The sequence below is a fragment of the Rhineura floridana genome, chromosome 19 (assembly GCF_030035675.1).
Source record: "Rhineura floridana isolate rRhiFlo1 chromosome 19, rRhiFlo1.hap2, whole genome shotgun sequence".
Lineage (NCBI taxonomy): Eukaryota > Metazoa > Chordata > Lepidosauria > Squamata > Rhineuridae > Rhineura > Rhineura floridana.
Window position 1 is genome coordinate 22,213,469 of NC_084498.1, and position 22,139 is coordinate 22,235,607.

At 39.4% G+C, this 22,139-nt stretch overlaps 1 protein-coding gene across 1 annotated transcript in view; it reads left to right on the forward strand.

Annotated features, from left to right (window-relative positions):
- The window catches only part of MED13L (mediator complex subunit 13L), a 195,155-nt gene that overhangs the window by 26,609 nt on the left and 146,407 nt on the right, over positions 1–22,139 (forward strand). The window contains exon 2 of the mRNA XM_061602384.1: positions 3,862–4,099. Coding sequence (XP_061458368.1) covers positions 3,862–4,099 — 238 coding nt within the window. The remainder of the gene's footprint in view (positions 1–3,861; positions 4,100–22,139) is intronic.

The window sequence follows — 22,139 nt, forward strand, 5'->3', positions numbered from 1 at the left end:
ACTAATTAATAAATTATCTATAACAGGGATAGCCAAAGTGGTGCCCTCCAGAATTTGTTGTTGGACCACAACTCCTGTTAGCCTCAGCTAATATCGGGGATGATGGGAATTGTAGTCCAGCAACATCTAGAAGACACCATGTTGGCTACCCTTGATCTTGAAGAATCAGTAAAAACTTTTCATTATAGACACACTGCTTGCAGCGTATGACTCCTCCCCTGTTACAAAATGTGTGCTTCTTAAGGAGCAGACATTTTATTTGGGGATGAAGGAAGGTGCAGTGGGAATGCTGACCCTGGGTGGGTTATATGCGAAAAGTTAGGAAGGTGTTTTTCTTATGGACGAGGCAACCTGAGTGACAGTGTTGAGAGAGGAAATGAGGGAATGGGACCAAGGCATTGGGAGAGCAACGTTTCATATAACAGGACGTTGAGTGCAAAATATCTCTGGTGATGACGATGCAGCCATGATGTTTCCTACTTGGCTGCTCTCTTGGAGTTGGTAGCACTTGCCCTTGACTGAGCTCTTGAATGGCAAATGGCACAGAGCTGTTTCTTATGAAGATCTGTGCACATGGTCACTGTTGTGCTGCACTGTAAATGCCAGTGGCAGTTAGGGCTAGCAGTATCTTCCTTGGGAGGGAGTGGAGGAAGGAAGGAGTAAGCAAACAAGCACTGCACAGCAAAAAGAGAGGAGTGTGTGACCATTAACTCAAATGATTTGGAAGCCTGTACTGTGAAGGCTGTACTACAATTAACCTTAAAAGTATAGTGTTCTGGTTTGTGGGATTGGCTACAAGTGCCCCCTTCAGTGTTCTCCCAGTTCCTACTGTCAAAACATTTGTCCCCTTCCACCCATCTGAAATCTCTCTCTGACAGTAGGGGTAGGAAGGAAGGGAAACCTTAAGACATTTAGGAATACTATTTATTGTTTCTATATACCTTTTCATGATTTTACTGTTTTCCAAGGTCTCTGTCTAGCATTGGTCTCATGTAGATTTTTGTTTGCTTTCCTCCTTTATTCAGAAATGCACATCACATTAATGTGAAAAGGAGAGGTGCGTTTGTGTTCCTCCTTATCTTGACTCCCCATTCACTGTTTTGTATGCATGCAACATGAGCTCCCTTCTTTCCTGATCCAGAAGGTCAGGAAACGTCCTAGGCGTGTGGTTTACTGCGATGTGTATCAATTTGAAGCTTCAGCTTAAGAATGGGAAATACCATTTTTTTCTTGATATTTGCTACTAAAAGGTGGTGGCAGTGGTGCCAGATATTGGAAAGATGTTTTGGTCGCTGCCTCTCTGCTGCCTGAAATGCCTGCTTCTTGAGATGGGAGAAAGGTCAGTTGACAAGGCTGGGCCAGTTCAGCTATAGCAACCTCTGCTCTTTCACTCTGTTGTGTGGCAGCACAGGATTTTTGGGCTTGTATCTGATGTTGGGTCACAGGGACGAAACAGGAATGTTGCTGGGGTGCTTGCCTACACCAGTGCCCAGCAACCTCCCTAACTGAGCTGGTGGAGGTGGTTACAGAGGTGGTGGTGTAGAATCCAAGGACAGTGGTCCTTGGGGACTTCCACTACCCATGCCATGGACACCTTGTCACGACTGGCTCTGGAATTTATGGTGATAATGAAAACCATGGGGCTGCCTCAGTATGTTTTTGGCCCAACAGGTAAAATAGGGAACACCCTTGATTTGGTTTTTGAATTGGGCTGATTATAGTGGACCTCTTTGAACTTTGACCACCCACCTGTCAAAGCTGGCCATGGAGGAACTGAGGATCTACCCTGTCAGTGGGATCAAATTCTCCACCCGTGGTGTATGTGCCATCACCTGTTTACTGTCTTTCTGTGTGGTTTGTTGATAGGATGTATGTTTTTGTGTTTTATTGGTACTGTGCCCTGCTTTGGGATAATTTTATAATGAAAAGTGGCTAACAAATTGAATGAATAAATAAATTGTAATAAATTAACATAACTGCTATGTGTATGCCTGCCATGAGGGAGCAGTCATTAAGTGCACCAATTGAATAATTCACATTATGAATTGGTGTGAATGCACTTTCATTCATGTTTCTCACAGATTTGTCTCAGTAGTCAGAATGCAGATACCCAAAACAAGAGCTATAAAATGTTTCTTAGCTGCTGAAAGTAGACTTCTTTTCTCTAATGTGCCAAATGATTCTGAAATATTTATTTATGTATTCAAACAATGGACTAAGTAGATTCTAATGATTAAGATATGTGGTACTACATTTCTGTAATATGAACAGGCTATGCAGTAATCCTGTGCATTTTAATCTTGTGTATGCCAGTAGCAGCTGCACATAGTTGGTTACTGATGCAGAAGCTTGTCAGACCAAAATGGTTTAAAATTTTAGAATAGGCTTAGATTGAACTAAAATGAATAATGTTTTAATATTTTTATTAACATAAAAATCTAGCTTGAGAGAAGAGAACTTCAGTATGACAAGCTCTTTTTTGTTTCTATTTTGCAATGATATAATCTGCAGACAGAGCCAGTCCAGTGGTCCACATTTATGCTGTGTTCTGTTTGCAAGGGTCAACAGTGCCTGGAGCTGAGGGAACCACTCAGCTTCTATATAGAATCTTAGTTTTCAGCAATAACAGTTCAACTATACCCCTTTATATTCCATTGCATGTACTTGACACCTTGGCTTTCTTGTGCTTTACTTCTATGAGTGCTTTTGTAGGAACAAATATCTATCTTACTAAGAATGGTAAGTTTTAAGAGTAGCGTTCTGTTGTATGGAAATCTATTTGCTTTCCTGTTAAGCTTCTGCCTGTTTGTTTTATGAAGGCTTATCTAAAGTCTATTGTGTCAACACTAATAGTCTTTCTTCTGATGAGGCACTGAAATTTTAAAGAACAGCAATGATAGTGTTTCTTTTAAAACTCCCATAGTATCTGGGGCATAGTTCATTCACAACTATTTCCATTTATTTTTACATTTCATTTTTTAGACAATAAAATTCTAAATTGGGAACTTTAAGATCAGTAGGTAAACTTGCATATCCGTTAGATGTAGTTTGAGGGTTATCCTGGATCCACTGCTGTTGCTTAAGGCACAGGCGGCATCAGTGGCGTGGAGTGCCTTCAGTCAGCTTAGGCTGGTGGCCCAGGTGCAACCCTGTCTGGTAATCTACGCTCTGGTAACCTCAATGTTGGATTATTGCAGTGCGCTTTACATAGGCCTGCCTTTGAAAATGGTTCAGAAATTTCACTTATTGCAGAATGCAGCTGCTTGATTGTTGATGCGTTCAAGATGAATGGAGCACCTATCCTGTGTCCAACTGCACTGGCTGGTTGTACGGTTCCATGCCCAATTCAAAGTGCTGGTTTTGACCTATACAGCTCTTTGTGGCTCAGGAACCCAGTATTTTTTGTAATGCCTCTCCTGATATGAACCTACCTGGACACTTAGATCTTCCTATGTGGCCCTTCTCCAGGTCCCCCCTCTGAGGGAAGCGCCGGAGGGTGGTGACAAGGGAGAGGGCATTTTCAGTTGTGGCTCTCCATCTATGGAATATGCTCCCCAGTGATGTCTGCCTGGTGCCTTCGTTGTCATCTTTTAGGCACCAGGTAAAGATGTACCTTTTCCCCCAGGCATTTGATAGATTGAGATGATGTTTTGTTTTAATACACTGCCAAATCTTTCTGTGGCTGTGTGGGGGTGCTATTGTTATCATTTTGTGGTTGTTTGTTATGTTTCATAGTGTGTTTTATTTGTTTTTGTTTTAACATTGTGTAAGTTGCTTGGGGACCTTCGGATATCAAGTAACTAATAATACTAACAATAATGTAAAAATTTTAATAATCTGTATTAATTTTGTTTCCTGCAGGCCGAACTCACAGGCATCAAGTGGCGTAGGTATAACTTTGAAGGCCATGGAGATTGTGGCCCTATTATCTCAGCCCCTGCTCAAGATGACCCAATCCTTCTGAGCTTCATCCGCTGTCTGCAGGCCAATCTGCTGTGTGTCTGGCGACGTGATGTCAAACCGGATTGTAAAGAGTTATGGATATTCTGGTGGGGAGATGAACCAAACTTAGTAGACGTGATACATCGAGAGCTGCACAGTAAGTATTCCCCCCCAATCTCCATCTTATTCTAATTCTACAATGAACGTTTCTTTTCTGTGTGTTCTTCAGAAGAGCTTTGTATAAAAGGTGTACATACAATGTATGAATAAAGCCCCAGACCAGAAATGAATTGGATGTAGGGACACTTGTAACGTTGGTGATTTTTGAATACAGATTCTTTTTTTTTTTACAATAATTTTTATTCAAATTTTCATAAAACAAACAAAACAAAGTCATAAAACATTCCAAGACAAAAAACAAAACAAAACAAAAATGATTAAACAAAAAAATAAAATGTTGACTTCCCATTTGTCGCAGATCAGTTATAGGTCTACAATATATAACAATCCTGTCTCTTAAATTATATTATATAATCACTTTCCTCCAGTAGTTATCTTAATTAATCATCAAATCTCATAAACGTTACTTTATTCTTTCCACAAAAAGTCAGAGAGGTTTCAATTCTTTAAGAAATATATCTATCAATTTTTCTCCAAATAAACATGTCGATTAATCCATCTCGTTAATAATAATAACAATCTTGTTGTCATAACCATAGTCCCAATAAACGTATTGATTAACCCATCTCATCAAATCTGTTAGGTCCAATAATTTCAATAGCCATTATTCCATTATCAATATTAATTCCATCTTCCATCTTCAATAGTCCTGTTAAGTCCAGTAATTTCAGTGTCCAATCTTCCATTATCAGTATTCCATAATAATCTTGCTGTCATTGCCATAGTCATATAATAAGAGTCTGATGGGAATTTCCTCTATCCCAAATATTTTCTTGCCATCGATTCTAAATAAGTTGCTGAAATATTGTTGTAAAGTCATATCTCTGTTCTTCTTTTTTACAAAATGCACTGGCTCATCTCTTGAGAGTTTTTCCATTGTCACATGGCTGCAGTTAATTCCATAGATTTTCTCTATATCAAGCTCCATCACGTCATTCCAGTCCAGAAAATTATCCAAGCCATTGATAACTTTATCTCTAATATCTTCATTAATTTCTTCAGAGACAACGTTAAATTCCAAACAGTAGATTTTATTTCTAATATCCATAAACTCCAGATCCTTTTCCAATTCCACATTTGTTCCAATCTCCAGGGCTTGTATCTTCCCTTTATTTTTTCTTTTCTCATCTCTGATCTCATTCTCCTCTCTCACAGGATCCCCTATTTCTTTAAGCTCCTGCGTCATTTTGCTCAGTTCAATTTTCAGCTCCTTACTGCCCTGTCGCAGGGTTTGTTTCGTTATCTCAATCTCATCCATTATTTTCTGAAACATAATTACTTCCAGATTCTCAGCCACTTTCTTGATTGCCATTCTTAAAACCACGAAAACAAAACAAAACAAAACAAAAATAAAGACGAACCACTTCTTATTTCAGCAACAATTGGGTTAATATTCCAGGCTTGATGACATCACAGTATAAACAGAGCAGCCTGCCTTATCTCTCTATGTTCAAGAATACAAAACAAATTTAGTTCCCAGCATCAAAACAGTTAGTGGCGTCGTGAAGAAGCAGATTCGTCAAAATAAAATAGACCAAAAAGAGAATAGTCCCAGACAATATAATGTTCCAAAGTTCATATTTTTTATTTTTTTCTCCTCGGAATAGAAATCCCTCTTCTGTTTATATCTTTAGAATGCACTTCCAGGACAGCTTTTTGCAATAGAAACAGAGATAAGCTATTAATTTCGTGAATAACAGAGAAGAGTTATAGCTCACCCAGAAGTTCTTTAAAGCTGATTCATTTGACAAATCTCTTTTTGCTGCAACAATTTAAACCAAGTAAAAAAAAATAGAAAGAAGGGTGCTTGCCTGTTAGTACGTTTTCTCTTTGGAGAAAAGATAAATGTGTCGCATTATCAGATAGAGCTTGTTCGGAAGTCCGTCCGGCATTGCTGGCTGAACCTTCTCTCATAAATTAATGAAATCCAGTCCTCCCAACAAAAACAGACTTTTGAGGTTGATCTCTACGTTTCTCCCTGCCCGGGAGAAATTTTATCAGTCAAAAAGAATGTTCTGACTGATTTATATCTGAATAAGCTTCTTGTGAGGCGGGAGCCCGTCTCAAAAGCAGGCACAAGCGAAGTCACCCTTCCCAGAAGTCCCAACAGGTAGGTTTTTTTGAATACAGATTCAAACATGTGTATTAACCCAGACGATGAGAGTGTTGGCTAGAGGTGTAACATTTCTGGAAATTTTGAAGCCATGGGAAAAAAGATCCCCTCCTTTATTTTGGGGGGAAAACCCAGGATTTTCTGGAAAAATTAAAAAAAAATGCAATGCTTTTACAGACCAAAAGTTGCTTTGTTACTTGAGGAGCATAAAATGTATTACGTTTAACTTTGTTTGCTCATAACATTATCATATTTGACACATTAAAAGTACAGTTTATTCAGATAGTGATTTTACTTTTTTTGTTATAAATTGAGCTACAAGCTATTGAACTGTAAGGAACCTTACAATCTAGCATCTCTTTGGCTTTGCCAGTTTATGATATGCAGGCAAAAAAGAATAAAAACAGACGAAACCATCAACATTATATGTGTTTATTTGTTTATTTGTTAAATTTATATCATGTCCTTCCTCACAGAGGAGACCAATGTGGCAAACACACAAGCAAAATCACATCTAAAAGCATCTTTAAAAAAGCAAAACAAAGAAAATTATTACATATTCTGAAAATTATTGTGTCTCCCCTAGCCCTTCAGTGTCAATCAGACATAAAGCACTGTAGTAAGTGCTGACAAAAAAAAGGGGGCGGGCGGGTAGGTAAACCAAGAGTCAGTGAATACTGCTTGGAATTTAATCAGTCTCATTTACTCAGCCATCACTATCAGTTTCTGCTTTGGGGGGGGGTTGTCCTGCACTTTCTCCTAGTCCTTTGAGGCCAAGTCAAGAGGACAGAAATGGATTCACCGACTATGTTAACAAGAGGAAAGCCCACAAACAAAGGCAATGAATTGTCCTTCCTTCTGTTGTGTCATTTGCAGTACCCCCCCCAAAAAAAAACAAATAATTGAAATGCATCTTGCTCTTGCATGTGAGAGTTGTATTCTCAGTGTACAGGAATTGTAATGATCTGATACCATACATAGTCTTCCTGTTACATAGTTTTTATAAATCACTTTGGGGGAGTATATATATGAAAACCTTTTCTTAAACATTTTATTCAACCAAAAAAAAAATCATAATCAGTTTTTTCAGGGAGGGAGGAAGGCTGTGGAAACAACAACAAAAAGTAACAGGTTTTTTTGTCCAGGCCTTCATATCTCTGGTGTTTGCATGTGTGGTCCAATACAGGGCCTTGCAAAGTAGCAGATAGGAATTGCTTGTCATATGGCAGAATGCTGCTTTAAAGCCATGGCATGCTCCATCACTTTCCAGTGACATGCTTGTCTCATCGGGAGTCACCCAGGAGGCCCTGCACCCATATCGGAGATTTCCCCTTTGATGGCAAGGGCTTATTCAGTGCCCACAAAGGTGGTACTCCTTTACAGTGTGTGCAAGCTTTGGACAGCAGCGTATGAAGTTACAGGTTTCTACTGGGAGAAAGTTACAGATTTTTACTGGATTTCTGCTGCCCTGGGTTCCTACTGGGAGAAAGGGCAGCATATAAATAAAATAAAATAATTTCTAATCACTGCAAGGCATCCAAGGCCTTTGGTTTAACTTAGACCATTCCCCTGTCCAAAAACTGCTGCACAGGGACTGCACAGAGACCATGCAGGTTGCTTTCATGTAAGTGTGGTTCTTTGGGTGATCATCTGCACCATCAAACAATCCATCCTCCTTCCCGGCTGCATGTGTCTTTTTTTTCTGCCTGAGCTGCTCTCACTCTGTGGCTTACTTTTTGTCTTCAGCGATAGGTTAGGAGCTGAGTAGAAAGGTGGGGGCCACTTCCCTCTGAGAATGCACTTAGAGGGCTGGTATCATGCCTCCCACCAGAAATTTTTCCATTGTCTAGTTTTAGAATGTTTTGAAGGTTGTTTTGTGTAGGTGCAGAACTGAACAGATGACCGCTTAAAGTGCTACAGTTACAGATGAATAACCTGTCTTTCTGCCCCAGCTGGCCATAAGTAATTACATGCAGTCTGAAAGATTGTCGCCTCCTATATATACCTCTCTGGTCCCTGAGATCTTGTTTGAAGGCTCTTCTCCAGGTTCTCCTGCCTAAAGAGGTGAGGCGGTTACTAAGGAGAGGGCCTTTTTGATGGTGGCACCCCAATTATGGTATGTGCTCTCCAATGATGAGACTCATCTGGTACCTACATTAAGTTCTTTTTAGCACCATGAGAATGTTTTTAGAACTAGCCTCCCCCCCCCCTTTTTTTTTTGGCTCTTGGAATATATTATTGTACTGAGTTTTAAATGCTGTTTTGCTGCTTGTGCTGATTTGCAGGTCGGAAATCTTTTTTAAAAAGATGTCTCAAATGTTTTAATTGGTATACTGTCTGCTCTCTGTGAACCTCCCCGAAGACTTGGTTGATTAGGTTGTTGTCAAACGTTGTAAATAAATTAATTGGACCAAATACCATGCATACAGCAGTGGTGGGCAACAGAACCGCCAGTATAGGATGGGAAATCAGGGTATGGTTGGCCTTGTTGCCTGTGCAAGGGCACTGTTGTGTTCCCCAAAGTAGCAGTAGACCGGGGATCAATGGCTGTGAACAGATGTGAAAGAGGAATGTAGGCAGCTGCTTTATACTGAGTCAGTCCATTGGTCTATCTGGCTTAGTATTGTCTGCACTGACTGTCAGTGGCTCTCTAGGATTTCAGACAGGGTTTTCTCCCATTCCTATCTGGACATGCCAGGAAGTGAACCTGGGACCTTCTGCATGTATGGAAGATGCTCTACGAATGAGCTATGACCTTTCCCCAAAAGTAGAGAGAGTTTTTTTGTGAACATTTGTGTCGCAACTTTTTTTTAACAACAGAAATGAAATCTCATGAAAACTCACTGCAGTGCTACTCATTTGGCAAACACCATTTTTTTCATTGGGCTGTTCTTTTTCTCTGAATTATTCCAGCGGGAACCAGGACAATTAGAATGCTAAATCCCACTTAGCTAGGCAGAAAAATAGTTCATGCTTTCAAACATCCCAGAGGATAATTTTTTGGTACAACTGTCAGTTGCAACAGTTTGGGGATAAGGAAGCAAGTACTTCCATCTGTGGTGGAAAAACATTGTAAATACTGGTTGTCCTCATCTGTGCAGAAATAAAGATGAGCACTTCACATCAACTGTAATATATGGGGTGGAGGGAAAACTGAATCAGTGTCAGGACAGAAAAACAATAGAAAAAATATCCCCTGCTTTTAAAGCAGGCCCTGAAGATGTCTATTTGGTATCCTTGGGTCATTCTCAGGAAACTACTGACTAAAGCACATGGGGCAGTGGGATAAACTAAACATAATAGATTTGCTTGGTTTGTTAAGGGAGTATCAATTAGTTATTTATTATTTATTTATTGCACTTGTATACCACCCCATAGCTAAAGCTCTCTGGGCGGTTTACAGCAATCAAATGTAAAGTTAGTAGCCAAGTAGAGGAACTTAATCAGCTTTGATTTCTTTTTTTAAATGAACACTTCTGTATATCCTCCTTTTATTTATTGTCTTTTTGAATTCATTAGCGTGGCTGTTTTTGGTTCAAGTATTTCAACTCTTCATGCTCTGCATGCTGTTGACCTGTGTGTTGATATTCACAGAGAGGGTTTAAGCAGCACTAAGGATTGGTCTCAAAAGCTTAAAAGACCGCCTTCTCCCTGTGTGAACCCGTCTGGCCATTAAGGTCAGCCTCTGAGGCTGAAGTAAGGAATGTGATGGCCTAAAGAGGGGTCCCTTTCAGTTTCCTCACCCCATTTTATAGAACTCCTTTCTCAAGAAAGTTCATATCTGGTTTTGTCTTTATTTTCTTTTGAGGGCCGGGTGAAAATATTTGTCAGGCCTTCTAATGTGCTATGTATCTTATGCTGGGTTTTAAAAACTTGGTTGTAATGCTGCTTATGATTACGACTATCTTTGTTGGCTTTTTTGTTGTATTGATTTTTGTTACTGTTTTCTGTTGCTTGAATTGTTTATGTAAGTCATTTTGGGTTTGCCAGCTGAACTGCTTTGAGCACAATATATTTTTTCAAAATGCAGTATATAAATAAACTATGGCTAAAGAGTGGAGGAAAAATATCCAGTATGAGTAAGAAATAAAATAAACAAGCTTTTCTAACTTGTAATCTGTGTGGTCAGAACATACAAAAAGCAGTGACTATCCTATTCTAGTAACATAGACATTGCACTCCGCAATGCCTAATTGGTTGCTGTGTTTTGTATTGTCGTTGGCCTGTGGTCATGAAAGTTTAGCAAGATCATGGGTTTTTTGGTTTTTTTTTTTAACCCTGCTTTGTAACATGCCAGTGTTATCATCCTTGGATCTTTACAAAGTGCATATCTTCACGAAAACCAGATTGTTCACCTGGCAAGGAACCTGAGAAATCTCAGAGCAGGGATGATTTTCTGTGTGCCTCTTGGCCTGTTTTATGCAGGTAGCAATGTGTTCATGTATAATTAAAGAGATGGCTCAGAAGTGCTGCATCAAGCAATTCTATGGATGTTAATTTTTTATGAGGCACCTGTTCAGAGTGGAGGCATTGGTGACATTCCTATTTAACCAGCTAAGCTTTAATAATATGTTTTCTGTTTATGAATGTAGTTTTATTTATTTTCCAAGTGTAGTTTGGGGCTTTAGTGTGTTCAGTTTTCATCTTATTGGAAGGAAATTTCAGCCAACTGTTTCTCCGCTACTGTAAGAAGGTGTCTCTGGCTTACGTGTAATGCTTTAAGTAACCAAATAACTGAAAAACATGTAACATGTGGGAGTTGAGCCTGTTGCTGTGTGCATGTATGAACTTTTGTAATTTCACACTTCATATGTAATCCATCTAAAAAAAAAAAAATTTATCACCTGTCATTGTTTGGGATTTATGTAAGGCAGCAAGAACCTTGGAGAACAGCAGCCAATAAAGAAAAATCCAGAAATAGATGTCTAGGATGATTTTATTGGAAGAGAGAACATCATGTCTAGAACATTTCAGGTGTCTGAAAGCAATCTGGCATATTGTCAAGTTGTGCTGCTGAGGATGACTGCATTCTTGCTTAGCCCCTCTTATCTTTTTGCTTTGACCTCTAGGATAGGAGGAAAGCCCAGTAGGGGACACCAGTCTGAAGGCAGTTTCACTGGACTATTCCTTAGGCACTTACCTGATTTTCTGTTGAAGTGGAATTCAGTCTGAGGTCCTGTCAGAATTTCCCCCCCAATGCTCCCAAATTGATTGTTGCTTCCGTTCATCTCAATCAGAATAGATTCATTTTAACTGACACAATTTAAATTGCAGAAAAGTGATACCTTGCATCAAGTTTTCAACTTCGTAATTCATACTTTTCCAGATCAAGTGTGCATACTAAATGGTTGCTATCACAATCTTAATCTACTTTGACATTTTACTTGGTCGTATTAAAGGTAATCCTGCGGCTTTTGGGTTTATGTTGTCAGATTATTATTCATCTAACCCAGGGGGTTGCAAACCTTTTTGAGCCAGTGGGCACATTTGGAATTCTGGAAAAGTGCCATAGGTGCCAAGCACAAAATTGCCTGTTTTGAGTGTCTGACATAACACAAAATGGCTGCTGTGGGGGGTGTGACATAACACAAAATTTCTTCCATATCAAAGGAGCAGAAAAAGAGACAGGAACAGAAAATGGTATAAGCACCCCCCCAATAAATGAAAAAAAGCACATATATCAGCCACTACTGTGCTCCCAGAGAAAAGTTCTTTCCACCTCTTTCCAAATATTTAGCCCTGGCATCCAGTGAAAAATGATTGGCATATTCAATGTATGGAAGGCTGAGCCAGGGCAAATCTGTTGTTGGCAACTGAGTGACCTTTTATAGCATAAGACATGCTATCTTGGTGCCTTACCCTTAACATAAAAGCATTTCCCTCCTAAAGCTCAGCCTGTCAGCCATGGAAGGGAAAATAGCCACAGCATTGCTGCTGAAATAATACTGTATTTATTTGATTTTCACTCCAGAAGGATCCCCAAGGCAGCTTACATTAAAAATTAGTACAGTTATATCGGAGCAGAGTGGTAAGTGGCGGTAATGCAGCCGAAGCTCTGCTCATGGCCGGAGTTCAGTTCCAACGGAAGGAGGAAGTCGAATCTACGTAAAAGGGGTCGAGGTCCACTCAGCCTTCCATCCATCCGTGGTTGGTAAAATGAGTACCCGGCACATGCTGGGGGGTAAAGAAAGGCCGGGGAAGGAACTGGCAATCCCACCCCATATATACGGTCTGCCTAGTAAACGTCGCAAGACATCACCCTAAGAGTTGGAAACGACTCGCACTAGAAGTGCAGGGACACCTTTACCTTTTTATATCGGAGCTGCATCTACCCCACTCTGATACCTGCCATTGCTCTTGGATTGATTATGTGTTGCCCCCCCCCCCAGTTCTCATTAGATCATTGTGGTTGCTCCCATTGACCTGCAGTTCCCAATTGCCATCAGTTGGTTGACCCATTGCCTAGATAAGCACTTTTACTTCTTTCTACTCAGGATGGCAGGTCTTTTCACTGTTCAGGGGCAGGGAGGCAAGAGCCAAGAACTCCAGCAGCAGCACATCATATAGTTGCAATAAATCTTGTTTTTCTAGTATTTTGACTTGGGCTTGGGCCAAAGAACCTCTAAATAAATAAATCCCTGGGGAGTTCTGCATGTGCAGTAGGACTCCCCTGTTCCTTTTTTCACCACAGCCCCTTTTGCTCTTTCTTTTGCCTAGTGGAACAGCACACCATGTGGTGTTGGTGGGGACTGCATGAGCTTCAGATGTGCCAGCAGAAGTGCTTTTGCTTGTTGCACAAGCGGCTTTTTGGACCTTAGCCTGTATTATTTACAAAAGCATTATAAAAATGATCATAGAGTATTCAGTGTTTGGTAATTACCTAAGCGATACTTATATTTTTGAAATGAGAGAGTGTAATTTCTAATTACATACTTCAAAACAGCAACAACAAAAACCACCCATCAAATTCAGCAACAAATAAACATAGATTATGGGGAAATTGTTTCAGTATCTTAGCTGAAACATTGTAATCTAAATGCTTGAAAGGAATTGAGAGAACTATTAAATGTGGTTGGAATTAGTTGGAGTGTTGAGATTGAGCTAGGGTCCAACTTCTGAAAGTAAATAAAATCAATGTGTTACCACAGGCAAGTTACTGAACCATGTAATTAGTTTTTTTCCATGAAAATAAGACATTATACTGAGGCAACTGCAGAGCAGTATGTATTCTAGTTATATGAAAATTAAACAATCATTAAAAGATTGCATTTTTAAAAACGTTGCCTGAGGGAAAAATCTAATAAGGTGGCTTTCTCTCTTTTCCTCCCACCCCCCTTCACTATTTATTGGGGACTTTAGAGCAATCTCTTTTATAGTGGTAGATGTGTTTGCTTTAGGGGGAATCCTTTTTTTCCTAGTGAAATAAAGTCACTTAACTGTGTAAAGTAAAGTTAAGTTAGCTTGCAGTAAAATCTGCATTAATAGAATTCATTGCTAATCTCTGTGTTGTGTACTGAGTCATCCTATACAAAGGGAGAGCTAATCTTACAAATAGATGAACTGTTACCCTGAAATGTGCATTTTCCTGTTACAACCAATAATTACTCCTCTCTGACTGACTTTCTTTTGTTAAAGAGCATGAACCTCAATGTTGTCATTTTGTATTGTAAAAGATGAATAGGGTGTTGTGCAAATAATTTTTCATGTTAAGATATCATTACATTTCAAGCTTGTTACTACTTTGTCCTTAAACAGCTGCAATATTAATTTTTTGGACTTGTGTTCTTGATTCTTATTCTTTATACCCCTTATTAGCATAACTTTATTCTTTAGGCCTGTAGATTTACACAGTGGATGATGGGATGTGTTGCCTGCTTTGGATGTAATTATGATCAGTTAAAAATGATCTGCAGTGATATGGAGAGCAAAAGAATTCACATAGGGAAAGCTTTTTAAACTTAAAAAGCAGACAGTAAAAAGTAATCCAGACCAGTTGAGAGAGAAAAAAACAAAATTGTAGAATAAGCTGTAGACTCCTGTGTAAATATATTCCAAAAATGAAGCAAAGCTGCTTCTGTGATCCTGCCCCTTGACTAGTGTTTAGGATAAATAATACACATTTGTAAAATAATCTCAAAATTGTTTTCTATAAGATCATTTTAATTCACTGTTGTAAGCCACCACCCACGCTGAGATTTCAAGTTTGAAAGGTTTATATCCATGCCTACTTCTGAAGAAGTAAGTGATAGGTGACTGGGGGACTCCCTCCTCAACACCACATGCCTGCCTTTCTGCTGAGTTGGCAAGATTACAAATCCTTCCCCAATTATTATTTGAAACACAGCTGTGACTTACTGGCAGGGCTGTGGAGTTGGTACGCCAGACCTTCGACTGCGACTCCTCTATTTTTCTACTGTCCGACTCCGACTCCTTCATAAATGGCAAATGTATATACTAGTAATAACAAATTTACTGTAGTAAAATGGTAGCACAAGGCATTTCATCACTACCACGTGAATCCAGAGCTTGGAAAAGTTATTTTTTTAAACTACAACTCCCATCAGCCCCAGGGATTGGGGTAGTGGGAGTTGTAGTTCAAAAAATTGCTTCCGACTCTACGACTCCGACTCCACAGCCCTACTTACTGGAGCAATAGCGCCTTGGGAAGTTGCCATAACTCATGTGCTGAAGTTGGCTACTAGTTCCCAGTTCCATATTTGCACAGAAGTTCGAAACACAGCTCAACCAAAAAACTAAAAAGGACTGAAGTATATATGTCCCGGAGACCCTAAATAAATGTTGGAATACCCCACATTGTATATTTGCATGACCTGGGGGAAAGTACCCTTCAAGATGCAGAATGCTTTATTCCAGTCAAAATTGTCATATTTGTGCAACACTCATGAATGTGTGATTGTCTCAGGTGTCAGTAACAAATAAGGAACTAGGGGTGTGCAGCCCACAGTAACCTTTGGGCTACCATAAATCTTCACACATCCCTCTGTGAAATGGCATTCAATCATATCTGACCCAGTGCTTTCCTGTGATGCAAAACACTATGAAATATGACACACACACCCAATCATTTGTCCATGAAAGTGTATATAATCTTTTCTTCGGTGTCTTGTAGCAGAAGGTACATATTTCAAAGTCATACCAAAGAGAACCTCCATATCTTAATATAATGAAAATATGTATCTGTCTTCCAAAAAAAGTGGTTGCTAAAATTACAGTTAAAAAGGTAGAATTTACCTTCTAGAAAAAACCCACACCTACTTGCCATGTTACAACAACCACATGTTTGAAAAGCAAGAACATTCACTTTGAATACAACAAGGCGTATTTCACATTGGCCTCCCTGTTGTCTCCTCACTTGCCTGCTCTCCACCCCTAGTCATGTCATGGCCTTTTGGTTGGACCAATGTGTGGATATACCTTTTTAAAAAAAGATGTAAGTGATTACTCTTGCAGTGTGTTTCACATTTTTCAACTAAATTTGTTTTTCCTTAATTTACTTGACCTGTAAGTACATCTATTCAGGCAGGAGATAATTAAAGAGTCCGCTGGATATCAGTGATAGACTTTGTTTTAAATAACTAAATAGTGAATGTGAGAAACAATGCTGATTAATAAGGCATACAAGGACATAGACACAGAAAGATCATCAAAGTGATTGAACTGATATTTTTATTATGTCTGCTCCGAACCACAGTTTTCCCATGCTGAGCTCTTCCTTTTTTTTCCTCATCTGTTTTCATGAGATCAAGTAATTATCCCTGCCGTTTCTCTGAAGGAACCACTCCAGTTTGCTAAAAGCAAATAGAGCTGGAAGTTAGTACAATCTAACCCCCTTCCATTTTAAGGGAAATAATACTTGGTTTTGCATTTGCAGTTCTTTCATGTGCAGAATGCAAATGCATTTTGCTGTTTTTCAAAATTCAGTGCATATATTTAGGTAGTCTGCTGAAGAAAAATGGAAATGTGGTGTATCAGTTTTGCATAATGTGATCAGAGCTTTCTCTTGGGAATATGTGGTTAGAGAAGTAGAAGTTGGAAACCGGTGACATTATAACAAAAGTTCAGATATTTTTCCTAACAGCTTAACATGAATTTGTCCACCATATCATTTCTGAAGAATGTTAAACCAGGTCTGATTTTTAAAAATGTAATACTAGGTGGGCTAAACCTGCTTACCCATGCTATGTTCTCTGTGGCTGACCGTGTTTTAAAATCTGACCTCAGCCAGTATGTGTGTAGTGTTAGCTGCTAGGAATCCACTGCCCTAGTTGGCATGCTGACTTGTTGATGGTGCAGACATACCAAACCAGTGTGAAATGGAAGGCAAGTAAGCAATTTTAGTTTGACATTATGTTAAAGATGGGCTAGAGTTCAAGGGTGAGTGATATTGCAAAGGAGGTAAGAAACCTTTCCCCTTGCAGTCTCCTCCCTTGCCACCTTTAATCCAGATTTTTGCACACCTGGGCCTTTTTAGGTACTGAAAACACAATGAGGCTATAATGGGAATATTTCAGCTGCTGTATCAACAATTTTGGAAGAGTGAGCAAAATTTACCAAGTTGACTCATAAAGTATCTAGTCTAAGAGCCATATTACAAGTGAATCATACATAATAAGCTAATTTCAAAAGCTCTGTTTGAACAGTGCAATCTTGTGCATGTCTGCTCTGTCAGTCCACTGAGTTCAATGGAACTTTCTCCTGAGTATGTTTGTATTGCCTAAATTAAAGATTGTAAGGCATTTTGCGCCCTACTTGACCTCACAACAACATTGTGTGGTAGATCACATATCGGTCCCATTTTCCTTGTGGAGCACTATTGGTATGAGAGAATGACAACTAACCTGTGGCAGGTGACCCTTGAGTCTAGGTCTTCTGGAAAAAGATACACATCTCTGGGACATCTCTGACTCTCAGTTATTCCTCATCAGATATTAATTTCGACTCTTGTTTCAAATGATCTTTTGTTGCATTTTAATCTCTTGGCACTGCTTCCTGCAAAATTGGGGTACTTGGTTGAGGTTTGATTTTACTGAAGTAAACAAAAATCCTTTGTAGATACTACAGAAAAATATGTAAGCATTCTAGGGCTATTTTTGTTTTCTTTGTCTTCCCTTGGTGTTATCTTTATGAGCAGAGAGTACAAAGATAATGGCTGGCAGATGCTTCTTTCAGTTTCAGAGTGCAAGGAGAATGAATGTAGCTGGTGACAGGCTCTTTTCTGTGCAGTTTGACAGTTGGAAAAGCTTGTGGTATGTTACTTTGCTTCATTTTGCATGGTTAGGATATTTTTTTCTGTTTTACTACCTTGTTTGCTTGTTTTTCTCGTCAGTGTCACCATTGTTAAATAGTGCATCTTCATTTCTTAGATATAAAGTGACCAAAACCTGAAGAACTTGGCAGATGGAAGTTGACAGTTTCTTTTTAAGTCTATGAGGACCTTTTATTTTCCTAAGCTTGAACCCGCAGTCGATCTGGAAATTACTAATAAATAGCAGTTAACTTTCCGCTAATTTGCAAGATCCCCTGCAACATGATGAGAAATTACAAAAAGTGCTGCTTTCAGTCGGAAATTACTTTTCCAAATTACAAAAAGTGCTGCTTTCAGATAGGGTTAGGTTCACTGCACCTGTTAACTCCAAAATGCAGGTGGACCTAACCTTAAAAAATTGCTTTGGAATCCTGGGTATGAGGTGACCTGTTGTGGCCGGCATGTAATGTGTGTACATACAGTGCATGTTATACTTCAGCAAGAAGTCAGTTTTTAATCTTAAACTCTGATGCTGAAATCTCCCTTGGAAACATTGGATGTAGTTCAGAATTAAGTTATGTCTTAAGTTTCATACCTACTTTGGAAGAAGCCACCTTACAGAAAAATGGTGCAATTCAGACAGAGGACTTTAAGCCATTTCTGGGATACTTCAAGTGAAGGTTAGCCAATGTGATGCCCTCTAGGTATTTTGGATTACAACCCCCATCAGTCCCAGCCAGCATTTCCAGTGGCCAGGGAAGATAGGAGATGTAGTCCAAAACATCTGGAGGGGATACCCTCTCATCTAACCCTGCTTCAAACCTTCACACTGATGGTAATAGCTTACTTCTTACTACTGTGAAACTTTGCACTATCACACTAGTGCATAGGACGAGATTCTAAGGTGTGCCTGCAATGTACAATCAGTAGTGTTGTGCGAGCAGCTGAATTCAATCCTGCCCAAGTGCTAGTGTACCAGCAGGTATAAGCACTGTTGCCACAGTGAGGACCTTCTGCTGGCAACAACATAGTACAGTGATTGTATATACTATCTTTGAACTCCTTCTCTGAGTGTCTATCGTTATGTCTCCAAAACAGGGTCATTCACACTCAAGAGGGAAGTCTTCTCAAGTTTGGGTGAAACCCAAAACAGCCCAGTGAAGACTGAACATGACTATTGGGGTGAGGGATGAAGAATGGAATGAAGTATCCCTGAGAAAGGCATAGCTGGAACTCTGAGCAGGGCGTCTTTACGTAGCAAAATTTTGTTGCATGTCCTACTTGGGGTTGTAATTGCATCTACATGTCGTCCTTTCTTCAAGGAGCATAGAGGCATGTATGCAATTCTTTGCTCTCCTTTTATCCTCACAACAACTGTGAGGAAGTTTTAGACTGAGAGATTGTGACTAGCCTAAAGTTGCCTTGTGAGACTTCATGCCCAGTGAGGATTTGACCATACGTTTTCCCAGTCCTCATCGTACGCATTCTAATTATTGTACTATGCTGCTTTTAGTAGTACAATGGTACTGCACTAAAGAAAGTTCATCTGTCCACCATTCTAAGGATAATATAATTTCAACCTCTGAAGTAATTTTTCAAGGGATATTGATGTCTGGCAGGTAAGACAGAAATGTCTTCCCTCTTCAGACTACATCTGGCTAATGAGTGTAAGATGAGCAAAATGTATATGTCTGGTTGCATTGGTGGTTGCATTGTGATAATATACTGTGCAATCTTTAGTTTCATGTTGTCTTATATCAAAGTGTTTTAAAAAGTGTTTTTCAATAAGTAGCAGTATCTAGTGAAAATGGTGGAAGATGTTGAAAAGAACAAGAGCACTGAAATATAATTTTTTAGTGATTGCTGTGCATTTCTTTGGTGTGCTGGTATGACCCTGACTTTCCACTTTATTGGACTGACATACACATCACTGATTTCAGTGCTGAATAAATTACCGTTCTTGCCCCTCTCTCCATGCCCACCTTTATTCTTTTTTCAAAGACCACATCAATGGCTCTTCACACTAATTTATTCACGGGTTTATTTCTTTAAGAAAAAGCCAAACTGCAAAGCCTCTTGGTAAAGTGGGGAGAAGGTAGGCTTGTGCTACCACAGGTACTAGCTAATTAGCCCAGTGTTGGGCTGGTAAAGTGGCCGAATCTGTGTTCATGAAGCTTGACCCTGTTGATAAATAGGTATGTTTTTGTCTGCAACACAGTGAGTGCACTTCCACAGCAGCTGTAGTAGATTTTTAAACAGCTGTAGTAGATTTTGTTATGGGTAGTGTTCAGCTGCGCAATCACTTGTTATGTTTGCATGTAATGCTAAACTATGGTTTAGTGTGACTTAGATGAACTTCCAGAGACACAAGTAAAGCATTGGGGTGTGTTCTCCTTTCCATTTTCTTCTCTTGTGCAACTCTGTGTCAGATTCAGTTAGCAGTTACGTACAGAGGGACATTCTGTCTAGCTGGCTTTGGATCTCGCTTCTCTCCGAAGGGTTGTGAGGCCCCTCTGTGATTTCTATTATATTCTTATTGGACTGAATTGTATACTTGGAATCCCAGTAATATAGCTTGCAATGGCCATTTGTCTCAGCACATTTCTGATGGTGTTCCCCATGCCTTATGCCTTGTGCTTCACAAAAGCAAATAGTTGGATCCATTCTGATGGGTCAGTTTGCATACACCCAAAAAGAGAGCAAACTCATCCCCACCATTTTAAATTACATTCTGTCTGTTGCCTCCTAGGATCGGATTAACCTCCATTTTAAGCCCTCTTGTGCCAGAGTTAGAATAACAAATGTGATGTGAACTGACATCTGGAAAAGCAACGCTAAAGAAATTTCAGCTTTATCCTAAAATTTGGTTCTTCTGTGTGAAGGGCTGTTTCACTTATGATTTTCATTCTTTCTACTGAGAATTGTTTTATAGGAAAAGCATGCATATAGAAGTGTGAAGTCTGTAGGAGTGTTTATTTTTCTGCAGATACATGGGTTGGGAGGTCAGCATGTGTTTGATTTCCCAGCATTTGTGTCTGTGGTAATTTCACTGACTATCAGTGAGTAGTGTACAGGCACCCATCGGGCAGGATATAAAGTTTCCTATGAAATACTCATTTCTATACCTGTATATATGTGTGTGTGTGTTGCAGCTCAGTGTAGTAGGAAAAAAAGTGTGTGGAAAGAACCCTGAGATGATACCCTCAATAAACGTACTTGTTTCCAAGAACCTGTAGTTTTTTACTTGATGTTTTATAGAGTTGAAATTGATTTACGAACAAATATAAATAGCAAATGATTTTTCAATGTGGGCTTCCGAGTACTTTAAATATTTAATTATCTTCAGGAAGACAGTTATAAGTCAGAATCATGCAGGATTCCTATCTCTTTAGGTAGAAATCAGTGTTTTTTTTTTCTGCCTCTAGAACAAGGGTGCTTTGGTGGGTATCTTTGAGGTGGACCCTCTTTCTCTCCCCTCCTTTTTTTTTAATATTGGTTTTAAGGAAACCTGATAGGATAAGCCTGAAGTTCCCCGATATCCTAATAACTGCATAGAGAAGGTAGCACTCCTTTTTTTTTTTTTTGGAGATATTAGCCCTGGACAGTTTCCGTGGCTCCTGATGTGTCTGTTTTCTAGTAGCCCCTGCTTAGAACAGTTGTTTAATGGCAGTGTGTACATAGAATTTATTTGGTACTTGCCTCCTGGCCCAATCATAACCTCTGTTTGGAGGCAGTTTGTCTGCATCAACAGAGGAAATTGACCTTACTCTTGATTTCTGAAGTTGCAAAATATGTGCCACTTTTGCACTCCCAAATACTTTTAATTGTGATGAGTTCTATGGAAGCAGGACTGCTTGGTTTCTCTCTCTCTTGATTTTTCCAGTCTTTGCAAAGGGTCAGACTCTAAGTAGGAACATAAAAATAAATTGATTTGAGCAGGGTTCACATGAGTAATAGCAGCAGCAGTAGTAGGTTGCAGTAGCTTTTTGTGTCTTCATAATATGCTTAACAGGTTGTATAAAAAAGTTTTAAACTGGAAGCAATGGTGTTGCTCAGATTCTTGCAAGCCTGAGAAACTCAAAAGAATCTAGTGAATGGGTGAGAATGTGACCCCTTTGTTGGCACTCCGTCGCTCTGCAGAGGCTTGCATTGTAGACAGAACAGGCTCTCTTCTTGCTGTGTTCAAGAGGCATTTCATTGATTTCTGTCAAGAAGAAAAGCTGTTCTAAACTAGTGCTCTTCAGACCTTGTGGATTATTAAGATCTGTTAGTAGCCAGTTGCTCTTTCTTTCGGAAACAGGCAAAGAAGGGGACCTTACCAGTTCACATGGCTTCTGATTAAGTGGAACAGTTGGGTCAGTGACAGACATCAGATTTAATTTGGCATATAGCCTTTTCTATACACTCTCTGTTGTTCACATAAGATTCCTAGAATCTATTTGTTTCTTGTTCTGATCTCATGTGACTTCCCCTCATCTGTTTAACGATTTTACTAAATTTACAAATATATGTTGAAAAAATAATTATTTCACAAGTGTCATGGTCTAGGAAGTGCTCTGGGTGACCCCATACTTGTCGCTTTCAAAAATTGTGCTGGAGTGGCTGCTTAATAATCACAAGAGGAGCCCTGCTCAGACT